Source organism: Motacilla alba, chromosome 3 (genome assembly GCF_015832195.1).
Source record: "Motacilla alba alba isolate MOTALB_02 chromosome 3, Motacilla_alba_V1.0_pri, whole genome shotgun sequence".
NCBI classification, from domain to species: Eukaryota; Metazoa; Chordata; class Aves; order Passeriformes; family Motacillidae; genus Motacilla; species Motacilla alba.
This window is the reverse complement of record NC_052018.1, coordinates 43,333,915-43,352,340: the sequence shown is the minus strand read 5'-3', so window position 1 is coordinate 43,352,340 and position 18,426 is coordinate 43,333,915. Positions and strand designations below refer to the sequence as shown.

General features: G+C 36.9%; 1 protein-coding gene across 4 annotated transcripts in view; it reads left to right on the top strand.

Annotated features, from left to right (window-relative positions):
• Window positions 1-17,846, top strand: part of HACE1 (HECT domain and ankyrin repeat containing E3 ubiquitin protein ligase 1) — a 54,701-nt gene extending 36,855 nt beyond the window's left edge. For 2 of the 4 annotated variants that reach the window (XM_038132023.1, XM_038132022.1), the window contains 5 exons: window positions 3,845-3,976; window positions 4,680-4,778; window positions 5,080-5,150; window positions 9,783-9,896; window positions 10,345-17,846. In XM_038132023.1, the coding sequence (XP_037987951.1) occupies window positions 3,845-3,976; window positions 4,680-4,778; window positions 5,080-5,150; window positions 9,783-9,896; window positions 10,345-10,447 (519 nt within the window). In that variant the 3' untranslated portion in view covers window positions 10,448-17,846. The remainder of the gene's footprint in view (window positions 1-3,844; window positions 3,977-4,679; window positions 4,779-5,079; window positions 5,151-9,782; window positions 9,897-10,344) is intronic. The other 2 variants (XM_038132020.1, XM_038132021.1) reach the window with 2 other exon arrangements.
• The last annotated feature ends 580 nt before the right edge of the window (window positions 17,847-18,426 follow it).

Genomic DNA, 18,426 nt, shown 5'->3' with positions numbered 1-18,426 from the left:
GGTCCTGATGTCTGCTTTGTGTTCTTATTAATTATTTGTGTTGGGCTGGCCGAGCCTGTTCTCTGTGCTCAGTAAGCATTTGGCTTCAGGAATGGTGCAGCAGCTGCTGCACTGGGAGCAGCCACTTGGTGTCAGCCTTTGTTGCAAGGACATTGCAGTTTGTGTTGGAGCAATTGGCACTGGATTCTTGTAGCCTTAATCCTCATTTTCAATAAGGCAGAGTGTCGTTCCAATAGCAGGAATACATGGTATTAGCCTGATTCTCCACTGATTCCTGCAATACAGTAATTTGTGAAAGAATATAGATGGTAAAACAAGTCTAATTGTGAAGATAGTGGATGCCTAATTTCTTTATTATCTCTTGGAGAAAGCAAGAATGTTGATTCTTGTGTCTGGTCAGTCTTAGCTTCTCAGTATATAAAAAAGATGTATTTAACATAAATTGTAGTTTCAAAACAACTATTTAAAACCTGTTTTCAACTAGCATAAAATTAGAAGTTTGCCCACATGAGGGTACTACCTGTTAGCAGCCTTATTTGCTCTCTTAATTTTAGACCTGGGGCACAGCCTAAAAAGAGTGATTGAAAATGTGTAGAGGAGATGCTTCCATTCTATCTCATCAAGCTTATGTCAGCATGGCAGGAGGGGACTAGAGTTGGTGTACCTTTAATATGAAAGGTGGTAAGAAAGAGGTACTCTGGTGGTAGCTTTGAAACTATTAATGCATTTTTTTGACGTTGCAAAATGTGAAGTCAAAAAACATCTGTAAGATGGTACAGTTTTGTTAACTGGCAAAGTTGTTGATAATGGCCAAGTTGTTGAAAATTGGAGATATGTATTTTAGTGGTTTTGGGGGATTTTTTTTCCAGTTCGTTTCATGTAACATAGTTTTGCAGTATGTTTTGGCTTAGTTGTTCTATCAGGTTAAATAGGAATGTGTCTACTTTATAAACAAAAATCTCTTTTTCTCCTGGAAGTGATATCTTGGGTTTTTTTCTACTTTTACCCAAGGAATAATAGATCACTGTTTAAAACTCATTGTATTTATTATACCTCTGGGAGAAGAAAATTCAACTTCTAAAAGAATTTGCTGTATATGCACACTAGCAGATTATCTGTTAAAATTAAATTATGAATGAATCTTTATAGCTTAAAAAACCTAAAGAACAAACACATACACAAAAAAATCCCCTGTGCCAAAATTAGAAGCAAACACACACTTGCCCTTCCCTGCACAGAAACCACCCATATCGTCCCTTTCTCTCATTGAAAACTGCAACAGAGTAAATGCACTACTAGTTAGAGCTATTTGTAAAGTGTTATTTTCTTTCAATGGGGTAATTTTCTTTTTTTATATCAACTGTGTAATAGGTGAATAGCTGTGGGACAATTAGATGATGCAAATATTCATGTCTTGCAATTGCTGTGTCCATGTAGCCCAGCTGAAATACAGTTATAGCTTGGTTCAAATGCCTTTTGTCATGGTAATGGAGAGACTTCAAAGGGAAAAGTCAGGCTTTGTCCTGAATTTATCTTTGCTCTTTGCTGTGTATCATTTTGCAGCTTTCTACTTTTTAGGAAAAAAATAAAATCAGGTGTAGTCAAGGTTTGACTTTGTGTTATATTAAAGAATGGTGCAGATTTCCACAATCCTATGCCTTTCTCAATCCTTCCAGAACCTGTCTGTGAGCTGGCCATTCTGTTTGGCAGTAAAATAGTTGGTATTTTTTTTTCCAGGCAGCTTTAAAATGGAGCTGCTCTCTGAATCTGAAAATCATCATAACCATTGATCCACATCTCACAGTATATGGGATTGTGAAATTGAGGAAGCATGATCTCTGCTTTATTTACCTCAAAGTAAAATACAGAACAACCCCTCACCCAAACTAGACTTTGTCATTATATTTGTGATGCCCATCTAATGTGTTTTCAATCAAATCTCCTTTCCTTAAAGAAGCCTGGATCATAACTTTATGTACTATGTAGGAACGCATATGTAGATCTGAAATGATGTAGGTATTTCTGTTTTGTAATGTGTGCCTAAGGCTTCAGAGGGGAAAAAAATGTAAATTAAGTGCACAGAAAGCAAAACAAATTGACCAGGTTGTTTACTGACGTGTATTATGTAAATTCTGTGCTACAGGTCTTTCATCATGTGCCCGTACTGATAGCCAGGATGCTTGGCTGTTCCAGGCTTTCTTAAACATTTCTTGTTACACCTAAACTATAGCAGCTTCTTTCTTTCATAACTAAAGTGTTCAATGTAGTATTTTTGTCAAGCATAAAAAAAGTAATTTTTTAAAATGGATTTTTCAAAATGAGGTTGTGAATTTTTCTTTCTGCTGCCCTGTTTTTCTGGGTAGCCTAATTTACATAAGAACAGCTTAAGAGATGTAAAACAAGCATTTCTGATCATTGAAAACAACCAGTGTTAATGCTGTTTTGAATCCTGGTATTGCAAAAATTTCTGATTTCTTCTGTATTCACAGACTGACTTTTGTCTAGTGCAGTTAGTCTCCTTTGGCTGACCTTCAGTCCCTAGAGAAGGGAGCTGTCTTCAGCTCCACTGATAGTAGAAGCAACCTGGGGAGATTACTAGAGAGAAACTATATTTTTGGGACCAGTACTGCAGTTGAAGACATTATTAGGTCATGTTCTTCTTCAGAGCACTTCACAAATTAATTGTTCTCTCAGTCTAATAAAATGGTGATAATGCATTTAAAAGTATCTTTCAACTATTAAAAAAACCCTCAGTACATTTCTGAATGTAAGGAGCTGTGTTTAAAAAGCACCCTTCTGTTTTGAAATGTTGCATACTTTATTCTCTTTTTCTGAAATGGAGGAAAGAAAAAATGCTGGGTTGCTTTTGTGCAGGTTCAGAACGTAAAAGTTTAGGTTGAAATATTTTAAAATTAAAAATCAAAGTAGTATTTTCGTGAGATTGTTCTCTTGAAGGAAACTGATAGTTTAGATGGTTTAATTGGGAGATACATTTCATGATTTTCTTATTAAAAGTCATGATTACGAAGTCAAAACATTTCTTTAAACAGAGTACCTAAATAATCTAGGAATAAATTTTGTTTTCAAGTAGAAAACTATTTTCTTGAGTGAAGAAACTTTATTACACTTCTGTAATTTGGTCAGGGTAGATGTTTATAGAATTTTAATGTAGGCACTTTTCCTTTCTAATAGGCTCTTGACTCCTAAAAGCCTTCTTCCATTAACGCCTCCTAGGCTTTTGTGTTCTTAACAAAAGCAAAGTTCTGGTGGATTCCTTTTCTGGCTGGCATCTTCTAAAGGGAAAGGAGCCCCCAGATCTCTAAAGCATGTTGTAGTCTATTCCCTGGCAATGATGGAAATTCTTTTCTGGTGTTTTTCTTTTTTAAAAACTAAGGAAATTTTTCAAGACTTTCTTTTAAGAAAATGTAATTCTTATTAAGACTAATAAACTTTTCCTGAGTAATGTCAGTTTGCTTAAATGGAATATTTTTGCTTACAAACACTGGTGTGTTTATGCCCTCAATTGAGCATAATGGAAGTGGTATTAGATATGGGCATGACAAATTAAGTTTTGTTTACTTCCTTTATCCTAGTCGAAGTCCCTGTTTTTTGACTGGTTTATGTAACAATTCAAACACTTCTGTTTTGGAATTGTCTTAGGAAGGAAGGCAGAAGAGCAGAAGGGGTTTATTTTGAGTTGCTTCCACGTGAAAAATACAAAGGGACTCTTACTACCTTACAGTGGAAGAGATTTGCATTGAGGACTGCGTTTGTGTGTGGGAGTTTGCTTGAGCACTGTGTGGTTTTGCTGGGGTTTATCTTAATATTGTTTTCTGTTTTGCAGGCTGAGTATGTCCAGCTTGTGACAGAGCTCAGAATGACAAGAGCCATTCAGCCTCAGATAAATGCCTTTTTACAAGGCTTCCATATGTTCATTCCACCATCTTTGATCCAACTTTTTGATGAATATGAACTGGTAAGCTGAAATGCCTATGTATTTGTAAATGCTTTGTTCAGCATATTTCATCAGCAGTGTAAATTATATAGAAGTAAAGCTCAGTAACCACAAAATAAAGATTTTGTAGATTCCACATTGGCTTTTTTTCCTGGGCGTCTATCAGTGAAGATCTCATTATGTGTATTCCTGCTTTTTCTAATTACTCAGGATTACCATCTTCCTCAGACTTCACATAGCAGTAATAAATGCCCTAAATTGTAATTTCAGTATGGAATCAGCATGTTGTGGCCTTTAAGTCTTTGCGTATTTTCCTTGAGGAGAACAGAAATCCTATAAGAGTAAGGAGATGCTGTCTATTGTCTTTACTTCTTCTGAGTCACAGAGTAAATACTTGCTGGTGGTTTGATCTTCTGTAACCAGCACATCTCAGATTTTCTCTGAAGCCATGGCAAGACTCAGAGGTTTTTTCTTTTAGGTTCTTTGGCTATAATTTTTCTCTCTTGCTAGTGCATATGTAAATTAAAGAGGTCATATGAAGTTTTCTGAATTCAAGAATTTTCAGGTATTAAAATTTAGTCGTGGGTTCCATGAGGTTGCGATAAAGTGAAACAGCACTGCAAGCTTTCTACTTCTTAAAACATTACTTCTTAAAATAGCATAAACTCTTGAAATAGGTGGTTAGTCAGGAGGACTGATCACAATCTATGTGCTTCTCCTGAAGGAGCTTTTGTTGTCTGGTATGCCAGAAATTGATGTGAATGACTGGTTAAAAAATACAGAATACACCAGTGGCTACGAGAGAGGAGACCAAGTTATTCAGGTAAAATTATTTATTTGTTTGTTTGTTTTTTTAACAATGTAGACAAATTAATTTAAAAATGTGGTTTGGTTGTTGTCATTATCTGTATGTGTTTGTGCAAGCTTATTTTGGCTGAAATTTGTGGAGGTTTTTTTATACTGTATTTCTACATTAAGTAACAATTATTTATGAATTTGGTACAAAAAAAATCCATAATTTAAGTAGTAAACTTACATATATTCTATTTATTGTTTTATCAGTGTATTTTCAAGTACTACAAGTATGTAATGGAAAATATAAACTAACTTTTTTTGTCATTTAGTGGTTCTGGGACGTGGTGGAAGAACTAACTCAGGAAGAGAGAGTGTTACTATTACAGTTTGTTACTGGCAGGTGAGAGACTCTTCTGTAAGAACAGATACATTGTCTAGATACTCTGAAATAAGACCAGAGACTTGAGAGACCATAAAAGATCATCTAGAAACTGTTTTGCATACTGGTTGTTCTATACGTTGATGGAAGTAGACAAAGAGTGTGTTAATACTTTTGCTGTCTCTGTTGCTTGCAAAATGATTGATTACTTATTTATTATACTTGACCAGTTTGCAAGAGGCCTTTGTTGCTGTCCAGGCTGTTCTTGACAAGGCCGTAGTGAATTTAAATGAGTTTTATATTCTTTTTCCTGTTGCATGTTTATGTGACTCTTGACTTTTTCAGCAATCAGCTGAGGCTGTAATATATGAGATAAGTAGGTACCACTTGAGTCAGTATATACAGAATATCCTTCTTCTCAAGCTGAGTTGAATTTAACATTAGTGCAGTGTGTCAAGATAAGTAAAGATGTAGCCTTATCGAAGACTGTCTGCTTTTTAAAGGTTTTCTGTCCTAAATTCGATTTGTTCTCTAGGGAAAGCCACTTGTATTTCCCTTATGGTTTGGGTGCAGTAAGGGAATGTTTTATCAATAAATGCCCCTATGAGCTGGGTGAGTTGCTGAGCTTGTGGGTACAGACATTCCACAAAGTGGATTCATAGACATAAATGTGACACCTCAGTTGTGCAATCCAGTCTTTTTCTGGTAGCAGGCAGAGATCACAGTATCTTCTTGGCTTGATGTTTCCTTAATATTCTAGGAGTAGTAGAGTAGTTGACCTTTTGTGTATAAGTTTTGTGGTTAAGCAAGGATAAGATACAAATTAAGATCATCAAAACTACCTTTTATATTAAGGAATTTCACAGCCACGCATGTATCATCAAATGGCCTGGTCTCTAAATTCTATTAGTTTCCCTTGATTTATTATGAATTTTCTTGGTTTTAGGGATCATGGATGGTTTAAGCTAGTTGTATGCACATTGATCTTTCTGTCCTCTGAAGAAATGATTCCTGAAGTTGTAAATGCACATGTATGGCATGCCAGCTGCTGGTCTTTCATTTTTAGTGGACTGGTCCATTTCTAAATCTAGACAGGAAATAAGGATCTTTAAAATGTAAAGTCATGTTTCAAATGCTTCTTAAAACATTCCAAATGATACTGAAGTGGCATTCAGTATTTTCATGGCATTTGGGATAATCTACTGGATTCTAAGAGGTGCTTTCTATCAAGTAAACAGTTACACTGTCTGATTAATACGTGCGTCAGCATCATTCGTTTTGGTCACAAATCACCTACTGTCTTGTTCTTACCCATTTGCTTGTTAGTAGGAAAGAAATTTTTGGTGTGGCTTTAAGAACTGTGGTCTAGAATTTAAAAACAATCTGTTTAGGATTTTTTTTCCTGTATTACCTCAGAGGAACCCTTTGTTTTTTCTTCAGTGTTTGAAATGCAATAGATGTATTTTTTCATAAATATTTACGTTTTGAAAGTTACCTCTAATAGTGATATGCAGTTGGCATTTTTGCACATAAGTCCCCAGACAGTCCCACTTTCTTTTAAATGGAAGATTTAGATGTTGACTTTTCTGTGAGCCTAGTACAGTAGTCAGCTGATACCTTAAGTAAAATTTTACATTAAAAGTATACCTGATTTCAAACTATGATGTTTTTCTGGCCTTAGTGAAGAATTTGTTTCTATGGGTACTGGTTGGCAGGCTACATTCAAAAGTCTTTTTTTTCCCCTCCATTTCCCTTTATACTCTTCTGCACATTCACTTACTTGATTTTTTGTGCGTGTGGGAAGTGGAGCTGTTCTTTCTTTCCAATCAAAGACTATGAAATTAATTTAGTGAATTTAATAACATAGATTTATGATTATGTCTTCAGTGTTTCTCTGACATCTCTAAATATTTCTTAAACTTTTCCTTTTGTCTTCTTCCCCCATTTTACATCTCTCTCTCTTTTTCTGTTATGAAGTCCTGCTTTGGTAGTTTCAGTAGAGATAACATTGCATTTGTAGTTAACTCCAATTTTGAGACATCTTTTAATAGTAAAGTAATTGTCATGAGCAAAGTTTGAACATGTTTGGAGGTCTTGGCACACCCAAGAAAAAGCCTAAATATTTTTGTGGCTCATATTGGGGATCTGAAAGTTCACTTATGATGCCATTTATTCTTTCTTACCTAACAGCTGCTTGAGATATTGCCAATTCTACAAGCTCTTCTTATTTTTCTCCTCTTGATCTGTTTGATATTTATAATGGTATTTGGCTAATTTATTGTTAATTTTCTACTGGCAACTTCTGATGGGGTTTTTAGTGAACAGTTGGAAGGAAGTGTTGACAGCTTAATAGATTCTAAATGATAAATTCTACTTTATTTGAATTCCACAGCTGCAAAGATTGTATAGAACTTCTTTGGGGACTGTAGTTTTTGTGGAGCAATAAGCAATATGCTTATGCTCTTTTAAGGAAAATTCAGTATAGTTGTTAAATATGAAAGATATATGAGTCTACTGTCATATAAGAATAAGAAAACATAAGGAACAACCTTAAAATCTCTTCTACAGTGTTTTCATTCTGAGCAAATTTATGCAAAACTTGTCGGTGGAAAAATAGGTAGAAACATCATGATTCAGATGTAAACGTAGAAATTTCCAAAGCTATGAAATTCTATTATTGCTCTTGCACACAGCTATTGTGATATTTCTTGCATTTATTTAGAAGGTTTTCTTTACTATATTGGCAGTGTTTTGCTTGGAGAGAAAACTCATGCTTGGAGGCACAAGTTGGCAGTTATCTCTTTCTTTTAAGTGTTCGAAGCCTTGACCATGCTTTATGATTTTGACCTGTTATATGGAAAGTATTATAATGTTACATTGAAAAAACTTTAGATAATAGTGGACTGAAAGAAATTTTCAGCAGTTAGTTCCCTGTTTTATTGTTGATTTGAATGTGGGCTGTTTATCAGAGGGGAGAAAAAAAAGTCGTTGCAAGGGAGGCAGGACTGTATTGGAATGTGAGCCAAAACCATGGTATAAGAGTACTGATGTACCATCTTTACTGCTGTTCTGAATTGTTGCTGTAAGCACAATTCCATTTGTATCAGCAATTATATGCTGCAAATAATCAGCACTTCTCTCCATAGTGGTTACTTTGTGTAGCAGTGTTTGAACTATGATCAACATTGCTGTTGTTAAGCTGGGTAATACAGATTTATGTGTCAGATACTACAACTAGTTCTAAAAGGTAGGTTTAAAAGGCATTACTGTGAGTTGTGTCCCAGCTCCTTCACATTCAGCAGCAGCAACCATTATGCTTGTGCATTTTTGCCAGGTAGTTTTACTGTGAGTGGGAACATTACTTCTTCTGTTGCACTTGCTGCTGGCCTTTTTTTTTTTTTTTTTTTTTTTGATGCAAGGGCTGTGCGAGCAAGATGTTATCTTGTAGTGTATGTCAGCTTAAGTTGATATTACGAAAATATCTGAATATCTGAATTTAATTCTATTTGTTAGTTTCAAATGATAGAGAGGGAGTCTGAACAATGGGCTGTTGCCCATTTACACCTGGAGTAATCTTTGAATAATGCTGGTAAAGGAAAAAAAAGAGTAATATGATTAAGTGAGATTGCATTCCTGAAGATGCTAGTGATTTTTTAGTGTGTTCTGGTTTTGCCGTAGTTTGTCACTGGGCTATAGTGTGACTGATGTAATGGTTTTATTAGTTACTTGAAGTATTTGGTCTGAAGTAGTAAATGAACAGACATGTCAAGGACACTTTGGTCATTTGTCCCACAGATAGTAATCAGAGAATAAACTGTTTTGTGATGTAGCTTAAACTTTAAACATAAATAGACATGTTTGTCTTAACTGAGATCATGCCACAATATAAGAAGGATATAAATCTGTTAGAAGGCATCCAAAGAGGTCATCAAGATGGTGAAGGGCCTTGAAGGGGAATCCATATAAGGAGTGGCTGAGGACACTTGGTCTGTTCAGTCTGGAGAAGAGGAGACTGAGAGGGGACCTTGGAGAGCTCATTGCAGTCTACAGCTTCCTCAGGAGGAGCAGTGGAGGAGCAGGCACTGATCTCTTCTCTCGTGACCGGAGACGGGACCCAAGGGAATGATGTGAAGCTGTGTCAGGGAGGTTTAGGTTGGATGTCAGGGAAAGTCTTTTCCCCCAGAAGTTGATTGGGCACTGGAACAGGTTCCCCAGGGAAATGGTCATAGCACCAGCCTGACAGAGTTCAAGAAGGATTTGGACAGCAGTCTCAGGCACATGGTGTGGTCCCTGCAGAGTTAGGAGTCAGATTTCAATCCTTGTGGGTCCTTTCCAACTCAGAATATTGTGATTCTGTGAACATTGTGCAACAAAAACTGGTTGTAGAAATGAGTCCTTCTTGCAGGCAGAATTATCTTAAATGTCAGCCAAACAATATGGTGCCTATTGTCAGTGGACTAATGTGTTACTTGCTCTTGTAATTAAAAGCTTTTAAACAACAAGAATTTTGAAATCAGTAAGAAAAAGGGAACTTTAGTATGAGGATTAGTAACTGTCAAATTATCCTGAGTAAGAGATCTTTTCAGTGTAAAGATAACATTTTTTTGTCTTATAACATTATTGCATTGCTCTAATTTCTGTACATTTTCTCAGTTCCAGGGTGCCTCATGGTGGCTTTGCCCATATAATGGGGGGCAGTGGATTGCAAAATTTTACTATTGCTGCTGTGCCATATACTGCAAATCTTTTACCAACATCAAGCACATGGTATGATAACTATTCTCATTAAAATATCTTAAAACCAGGGCTTTTTCATGTCAGTCACAGTCAAAAGTACAGTTCTTTAGAATATTAAAAGGTCAAAAAAAATTTAAACATTTTTTGCAGTATTCAGTCTCCAACATGAAAGTGGTGGGTTTATCCCAAAAGATGTTACATTATGTTTGCTCATTGTTTGCAACTTGAATTTGTCTAATTAAAGGTAGTGAAATTAATAAAGGAATATTAAAGTTAAATTACTGTATTATAATTTACTGAAGTGGAAAGCAACTTAATTTCCTTCAATATATTCAAATGCTCAGTGGTACTAAAAGTCTGTGCAGGCTTGTTTTCTTCCATACATGTGATCTCTTCAGGGTTTTTAATCAGAAATCTTTACTGTTGAGTTTTTTTCTGAACTGTGGTGTCCTTTTTTTTTTTTTTTTTGTCTTTTCAGTATCAACATGCTCAAGTTACCTGAATATCCAAGTAAAGAAATCCTGAAAGACAGGCTTCTTGTGGCATTGCACTGTGGAAGCTATGGTTACACAATGGCATAATGAAGTCTAGAAAACCCATCTGACTGTTAATGTGCAATTTTGAGTGGCAGAAGTAATTTTGGAAACTGTCAATAGAAAAGCATCTTAGATGCTGCAGCCCATTGGCAGGGCTGGGTTTCAGAACAGCATCATCAGCTTTCCATTATTGTGTTGTCAAGGTAGCTCTGACCCATCATAACAAACTTCTCAGTATGCTGTATTTTCATTTTTTAAAATTACAGATCTGTATGGAAATCAGTTCACATGCTTTTCACTATTACTTCAATCTGAGAAAGTTTGTCAGAATCTCTTTCCACAGTTTACATTTGATTTCCAACTATGTGGTTAAATGACATTTGCATTGCAGTTTACTTTGCACTCAGATGGAATACTGCAAATGAAAAGAGCTGTACTTTATGCCTTGTTGCATGTGAAAGTGCCATTTATTTTTGCAGACCACTACAGAAAGTTCAATTGGAATATTGTACAGTAAGACAGAGCTGATGTATTTTCCGTTTCTTTGCATAGCAACAGAAAGAAAATTTTATAACTTTTTAGTATTCTAATGTATATAATATGTAAAGATTAGACTGTTATGACTGGAAAAAACAACAGATTGAGTTTATCTAGTTTATATTAGAATTTACACTATATTCTACTAAATATTTAAAGTATTTGTGACTTTATAGTCAACTTTCAGTTTAGAATTTGTAAATACTGTTTAAGATCTATATCCATTGTTTGAATGCCTTTACTCTTTCCTTGATATAATTGTATGTTCAAAAGCTATTAATTAAATTTTAATATTTTAACCAGAATCGGAATGTGACAAATTTGTGTGTCTCTGTGGGCAGATTGTTCTTTTTTCTACCAGGATTTTATTAATCTTTCTATAATTTAAATTGTCATGGAACCAGTATTTGAGAAGTCATTGTCAAAGTGTATGGATAGACATAAAAAAATGCACAAGGAAGTAAACTGAGCTTATGAGGTTAACTGACAAAACTGTGATAGTTAGAATCTCATGTCAAAAATTTATATAGAATTATTTATTTTTTTTCAGATTTTATTTATTTTAATCTAAAGCATACATCATCTCTCTGGGGGAGTGAGAGGGAAATCCATGGACCATCTTGCCACACTAATTTTCCTCTGGACTAAGCTTTATACATGAACTTACTAGCTTCATTTCCTTTTTGGTGCCATTTGTGCATATGTTGTATAAATGTTGATTTAAATTCTGAGACAGAGTCTGTAGCTGCCACATGAGGAGAATACCAGTTTTAAGTACTGGAAAGAGCAGACACTTTCAGCAGAACAGTCCAGGGAAAGCTGCTTGGCTGTTGCTTTCAGGAAAGGGAATGAAATCTTGAAATCAGACAACAAAGTCTTAACAAATGCTCTGGAAAGGAGATATGACCAAAAAAAGTGCAATTGAAAGAAAACCAGAAAATTTGGAAATGGAATGACTACAACCAAATGGACCGAGATGAAATGAGGGGCAGTGAAAAGGACCAGAACTTGCCAAAGTTACTCCAATTAAAATCCTGAAATCAGGGAAGAAAGGTAAACAAACAGAAAGTAGAAGAAACTAAAGAAATGAAATGTTAAGGAAAAAAAAGGAAAAAAAATCCAAAACCAAGTGAAAGCAATAAAAGTGAATGGGATGACAAGAAGTGCAGGGAAATGGACCAAAGCTTGCCCAATTAATCCTCATTGAAATCACAAGATTTCATTCCCTTTCCTGAAAGGAAATGGGGAGGCACTGTTCTTCTCTGGCATGCTTGAGGAAGCTTAGGCTATTTGAATAGGTTAGATGTTTGAGGATGTGTGATGTTTCAACATTTAATCCCAGTTACTTTGGATCCTTCAGTTTAGGAAAAGTACTTGGCTTTCTTGAACAGCTGGGCTGTGCTTGGTTCCCTGGTTCTGTAGCTTATTTTATTATGTGCTTCTGCAAGGTACATTGATAGAGGACAGTGTTTTGAGCAGTACGAGATATTTGTCAGGCATTGGGTATTTGTTTTCTTTATGTAAACTGGGATTTTTTTTTCTTTATCTAAGGTTTTACTGTAAATAATGTTCATTAACCGCTATGCAATCTGTGCTTTTTTTTCCCCTTTCACATGTTTTATTTACAGTAATATACAACAGTTTCCAGGAAGCTAAAACATTGCATGCTCCTGCAGTGTTCAAAATAAGTCATACTGCAAGGCTGAATGAAGACAAAAAAGAAATTTTTTTTTCCACTTCTGTGTTATACTGTAGGTGACAACAAGCTGAGTTTGGTCTCAAACAGTTCACCTAATATGCTTGGCAGCTGGCTTTGAAATGTAAGGGAGAGCAGAATTTTAATGTTCTCAACAGTTTCCTATGACACATCTCCCTGTTACAGCCTCACAATGGTATAGCAAATTATTCTTGTTGCTTCTGTGCCCTGTGTTAGTCACGTCCCTTATGATGTATGTTGTAGGATTTCTTGTAATGTTTGCACTACTTACCCCCCTAAGAGACTAGAATGAAATTCCTCTAAAATCCTCCTGTAATAAGAAAGCATGATGTAAATATGTAGATAATGGGAAGAGAGCTGTTGATGCTGGACTCTTGGTATAACATCAACCTTGTTATTGCTTGTTTTGAACAGGGTTTTTTTCTGCTGAAACTGAACAGTGCTGTTGACTGCAGCTGACCATGCGAAGTTAGCAGGATTTAATTACTCCATTCAAAGACTGTTTTTTAGGACACCTGTGCCCTATTAGCAACAGGGTATGAAAAGCCTGTTGAGAAACTATAACTTAATATAGCTTATAGTTTAGAATGGTTAATTGGTTTATATTTGTTCTCTCCCACTGTGCCAGAACAAGGCAGGGTGAGTATTTTATCTTGGAAAGAACAGAGCAGATGTCTTGTCAGATCATAGATCATGAGTGCTCATTAGCTTTTATTATCTTTATGAAATGTTAGATAGCAAAGCCTAGTTTTTGATGCTTGAAAATGTATCGTGCATCTAATGTGGCAAAACCATTAAAACCATAAACTGTGAAATGCAGCTTAATGACTTCTACTGTATGTTCCATAGTCAAATAAGATGGAAAATGGAATGAGAAGAAGATGGTGATTGGCTTGGATTTTCCAGATACTTGGAGACTTTCACATGCACAGTAGAAAAAACTTTAGGATCACCTGTGCTTCAGAAATTACAGGCAAGTCAGTAGTTTGTGCAGCTATTATTACTGAGAATTTTTAGCATGTATGTAGAAGAGCATTTGTCTAGTTAAGAAGTAAAATCAGCGAACTACTAAACTGATGCTAAGAACCAAAGCTTTAAATCAACTAGATTAAACCTCCTCAGGGATTCTTGAGTTGTAAAGATAAGTAATTTTCAAGTCAGAACATCTGTTTTTATCCAGACTTGCTGTAGACTAGAGACACGATAGACAAGAGACTGTGATACATGTTTTATAGACACACTTGTGAATTCAACAACATTTTACACTCTAAGGACTCTAACAGAGTTAATGTACTTCTGTAGGGCTAGCTGCTGTTCAGAAGCAGTAGGAATCACACCACATAAAGAAACCTAGTGTAAGGTTACTGACTTAGTCTTAGGTTAATTACTGGCTAGTTTCATTTGAAAATAGTTCTGTGCAGTTAGGTAGATTGAAACATTTCTGATTATGTGTGTAAAGCAGTATTTCTAGTTTCAGCTTTAAAAATCTGCATGTAATTCAAACTAATAGAATACTTTAATAAAAATGGAATTAAGATAGACTGCTGGCATTATTGCATGTCTTTCCATAAATGGTATATAATTTAATTGGAGAACATTGTTTTTAAATGCTCATTTAATATGTTTGGAATGCAACACAATTAGGCTGCAACACCACTAAGAAGGGCTTCAGTCCACTGAAATATTTCCTCTGAAATCAATGTCATTTGTGTGGTAATCATTTGTGTGTTAAAAAGTCTCTCATCAGAAACACTTTGGTCTCCTTATTTTATTAACTACTTTATATTGATAGATTTTCTCTCATATCAGAGCCCTCCCATATTTTTTCCTGATCTTTTTCTCTGAATATAGCATATAACCTTTGGTAGGAATAGCAAATAACATCCCTAAATTTGTGTCAGGTTTTTCCCATGGGAAATTGTATTAAAAAAAGAAAATAAGCTAATATGATTGGAAACTGGTTAATGCCAAAAAAGCAGAAGTTGATCAGGAGTACAAACACTATGAAGGGAAGTGTCCCTGAGCTCACTGTTTGCAGCTGCATATACTTGCTGCATTAAGTGTTTGTGACATTCTGTGCCAAGAGTTCAACTATTCAGTTTCATACAACGCCAAGTGATTCATTGGGATTATTAGGATACTCCTGGGATAGCTTCGCCATACTGATTGCCTCTGACATACCAGTTTGCTTAGATTAAAAAGCAATTGTTGCTGTCTAGTCAAATTTATAACCCCTGGTAAAAGGAAACTGAACCCTAGTGCTGTCCAGTATATAAAAACACCTTCAGTCTACAAATTACATGGATTGGAAAGAAAACTGAATGCTGGAAGAATGATACTAGTTAACATGCATAGGGCAAGGATTTCACAGGTATCTAATAGACAGCTTTTCTGTGCTGGTAAGTTTATTCTGATGTATTTAGCTCAATGTATAAGCACTATTTTAGATTAATTATTTTAATTGCTGTCTTTATTTCTACAAAGTGATGCAGCTATTGATTGGTATTTGGGTGCCCGTGGATGTTACGACAGCATGGCTTTTCGGTGTATGTCAGCTAAAAATGGGATTGCACTATGGGGAATCTAAATTTTGTGTTAGATTAGGTCTGGAGAGGTGGCCTGGAGACAACTACTGTGCTTTACCCCTGATTTGTGGAACATTTTAGGGATGCTCTTAGGTGTAGGACCATAAGCAAGAAAAAAGAGGAAATTAATGGTAGAGTTTCACTTCTGAAAGTGGAGAGTATCTTCAGGAAAGAGGTGAGTCGTGTCCTGAGTATAAATGTGGAATAACAGGGGTGTTTTGAGAACAGATATGTCATTCAGCTGGCAGATGGGAAAAGTGCCTGGGCCTTGTAGAAATATGATCCTTTTTTCTTCCCTACCTGGTCCGAAGGATGCAGTCTGCTGCCACTGAGATTGGGAAGACTGGTTGGGCTCAGCCAGGAGGGTTGCTGAAGCATGGTGGATTTTCTTTATGTTTGATGCTCGCTGAGAATGAGCTGACTGCTGACTTGTCATTTTGGTATATCCCCGCCCCCCAATGCCTTAAGGTAGATTTTTTTGGCAGTGTTTGCTAAAGCGAGTTAAGGTTCTGCTGAAAGGGTGCCACTTCAAAGTTTATGTGAGAACGGACTCCCTTCTGTGCAGGTGAGATGCTCCCCATTAAGCACAGTGGTATGAATAACTGCTGAAATGTGTCTCCAGTTTAGGAAAATTCTAAATGTGAACTCCATGGGCAGGATATGTTAATAGTCATGTCTGTGCTTTTGGTCATTAGCACCTTGACATCATTTTGAAATGCTTTATTTATGTTGTGTGTTTTTTTTGGAAATAGTCTCTGTGTATCTTTGTTTAGCTTGTGGTTCTTTGTGGAAATGTTTTTATTTTAGCGTATTTAGAATCTCCATCTTCAGTATTGACTGGATTCTGGCAATTTAAGAACTGTCTTAGACCAGGCAAATGTATTTTCAGTCTTCATCTCCATCTCTCTGTGAGCCTTTCAGGAACCCCGGCCAGCCCCGGGCCTGCACACAGTGTGAGGGGGAGCCCCGAAGCCGTCGACAGCAGGGGGGGTACACTCTCTTGTGCCCCGAGGGTACTGATGGCAGCTAGGCTAGTTGCCTTTGCAGCAGAAGAGATGCTGGAGACATTGGTGGAGGATAAAAAGGCCGACTCTCTGCAAGGGGCCAAACCAAGGTTTATTTGGAGCTCCTGGGGGGCCCCACACCTCAGTGGTGCCTCTTGCTCAGAGCCTGCAGGAGAGATGCCAAGGTTACATTTAAAGGGAGGGAGGGAGGAAACCGAAGGTAGATACATTTGCTGACCAGTAAAGAACCTTCAGGGATGAGAACTTAGGGAATGGACATTTGGGATAACATATAGGATAATACTTGGGTGGGCTGACGGGCTGACCCCTGGCCTCCGACTGATCACTTGACGACTTGGACTGAAAGTTCTAGATAGAGAGGATGGGATGCTGAGTGATTGACAGAGAGCCAGGGTGGGGATTTGGGGATGATCTCAACAAAGGAGAATGACTACACCGGTAGAGGGAGGGGGTACATTTTAGGGTAAACTACTTGGAAAAAATAAGAGGATATAAAACCAAAACTATTACAAAGTATAAAAGCACACTACAACAAGTCTTTCCTATTCATTAGAGTTTCTGTGTATTTTGTGACAATCTCCTGTGTTTTCACTGGTGACGCTACCAGAGGAATGGACTGAAATGATAGAAATGTATGAGTGAACAACTGTGATAAACTTTAAAGCTATGCTTTCTATAAAGTGCATTAATACTTCAGTTTAAACTGTCTGAAAGTCCAGCAGTGTGTAATTACAGCTCATAGCAATGTGTACTCTGTGTGTGTGTGTAAATAACTGAAGAAAAGGTTTTTCTTACTGTCTTTTACAGAAAAAAAAATAAAGAAGAAAAGACCTTTGACCGTGTCTTGCCCTACTGGCCTGTAGGTTTTTCTTCTGCTTGTCTCTCTGTCTTGTTTCCAGTACCAAGCTTCTCAGTTACTCAGTCTTGACTGGTTTGATGTGAGTTCACCAGGGGCTTTTGCTCTGTCATGGATCTTTGTTGTTAACAGACAGCAGAGTTCAATGGACAGACAGATGACAGGGAGACCGCTGCGGCTCATGTTTGGTGTCTGCAGCTGGCACTGACCCCCTTTGTAACCTCGGTGAACCCCTTCGTGCCTCTGCACGTAGGCTGTGCTATTGCAGTTAGACTGTAAACTTCTGAGGGATGGGGACATCCTCTGTGTGTCTGTGTGACGCCGTGCAGAGCAGATGAGTTTGGCAGGGATATGTGGAACTATCCAGACGTAGTGTCTGTGGTTTTACCTAGGGTTTAGTTCTGTTCCTTAGGGACTGTCCTTGAGTGGGGTCTTAGGAGTGTTCTTGCTTTTCTGTCTCACCCATCCTGCTGAGCCCTTCTGGCAGCTGGAGCAAACTGGAGCACATGGCTGTCATAAACTTGTGCTTAGGAAACCTCGGTATCTTGAAAATGCTGTTCAGTGTTCACCAGTCACAAATTTTGAAAATGGTAAGGAAAATGAAAACTCTCTCCAAGGCTTGCTTCTGCTTCAGTGTCTCATCCTCCCCTGTCACCATGACTGTATGCTTGGTGAATTGTGAGGGAATACGCTCATTCCTGTGGTCTGTCTGGAAAGCAGTCATGTCTGATAACCAGTGAACTGCTGGGGATGCTCCATCCAAGTGAGACTCAGGTGCTTTAACTTGCCCTAGAAGCACCATCCTGTCAAGAGCCTTCGTAGCCTTGATGCTGGAGGTTTTTACACCCAGACACTGATGGTCTGAATGGAGAGGTGCTTTTGATAAGGTGGGAAATCCCCGTGGTTTAATGCTGATTCCTTAATTTTCAGATAAATAAGGATCTAAGTGTTGCTTTCTGGTTTGTGACAAAGTTGGAAAGTTGCTTTTAAGCAGTAGGAGTTATTCTATGGCAGATCTTACTTTCTTCTTAAAGCAAAAGTGAATTTAATTTTCAGAAGCCTTGATGTGAGTGTCATGCTCCTCTTATTTGCATCTGTTTCTGTATCCATTCAACATCACCTGGCAACTTCTGTCCCAAGACCAACCACCTAAATTTGAACCCATCCCAAAAGTCCATCTTGTGTTGATCCTACCTTTTTTCTATATGTACAAGCTCTCACTAGTGCAATCTATGCTTAGAGTCTGATTTTTTTTCTGTTATGTAGAGAATATAAATCTAATCTGGACCTTCAATATGTATTTG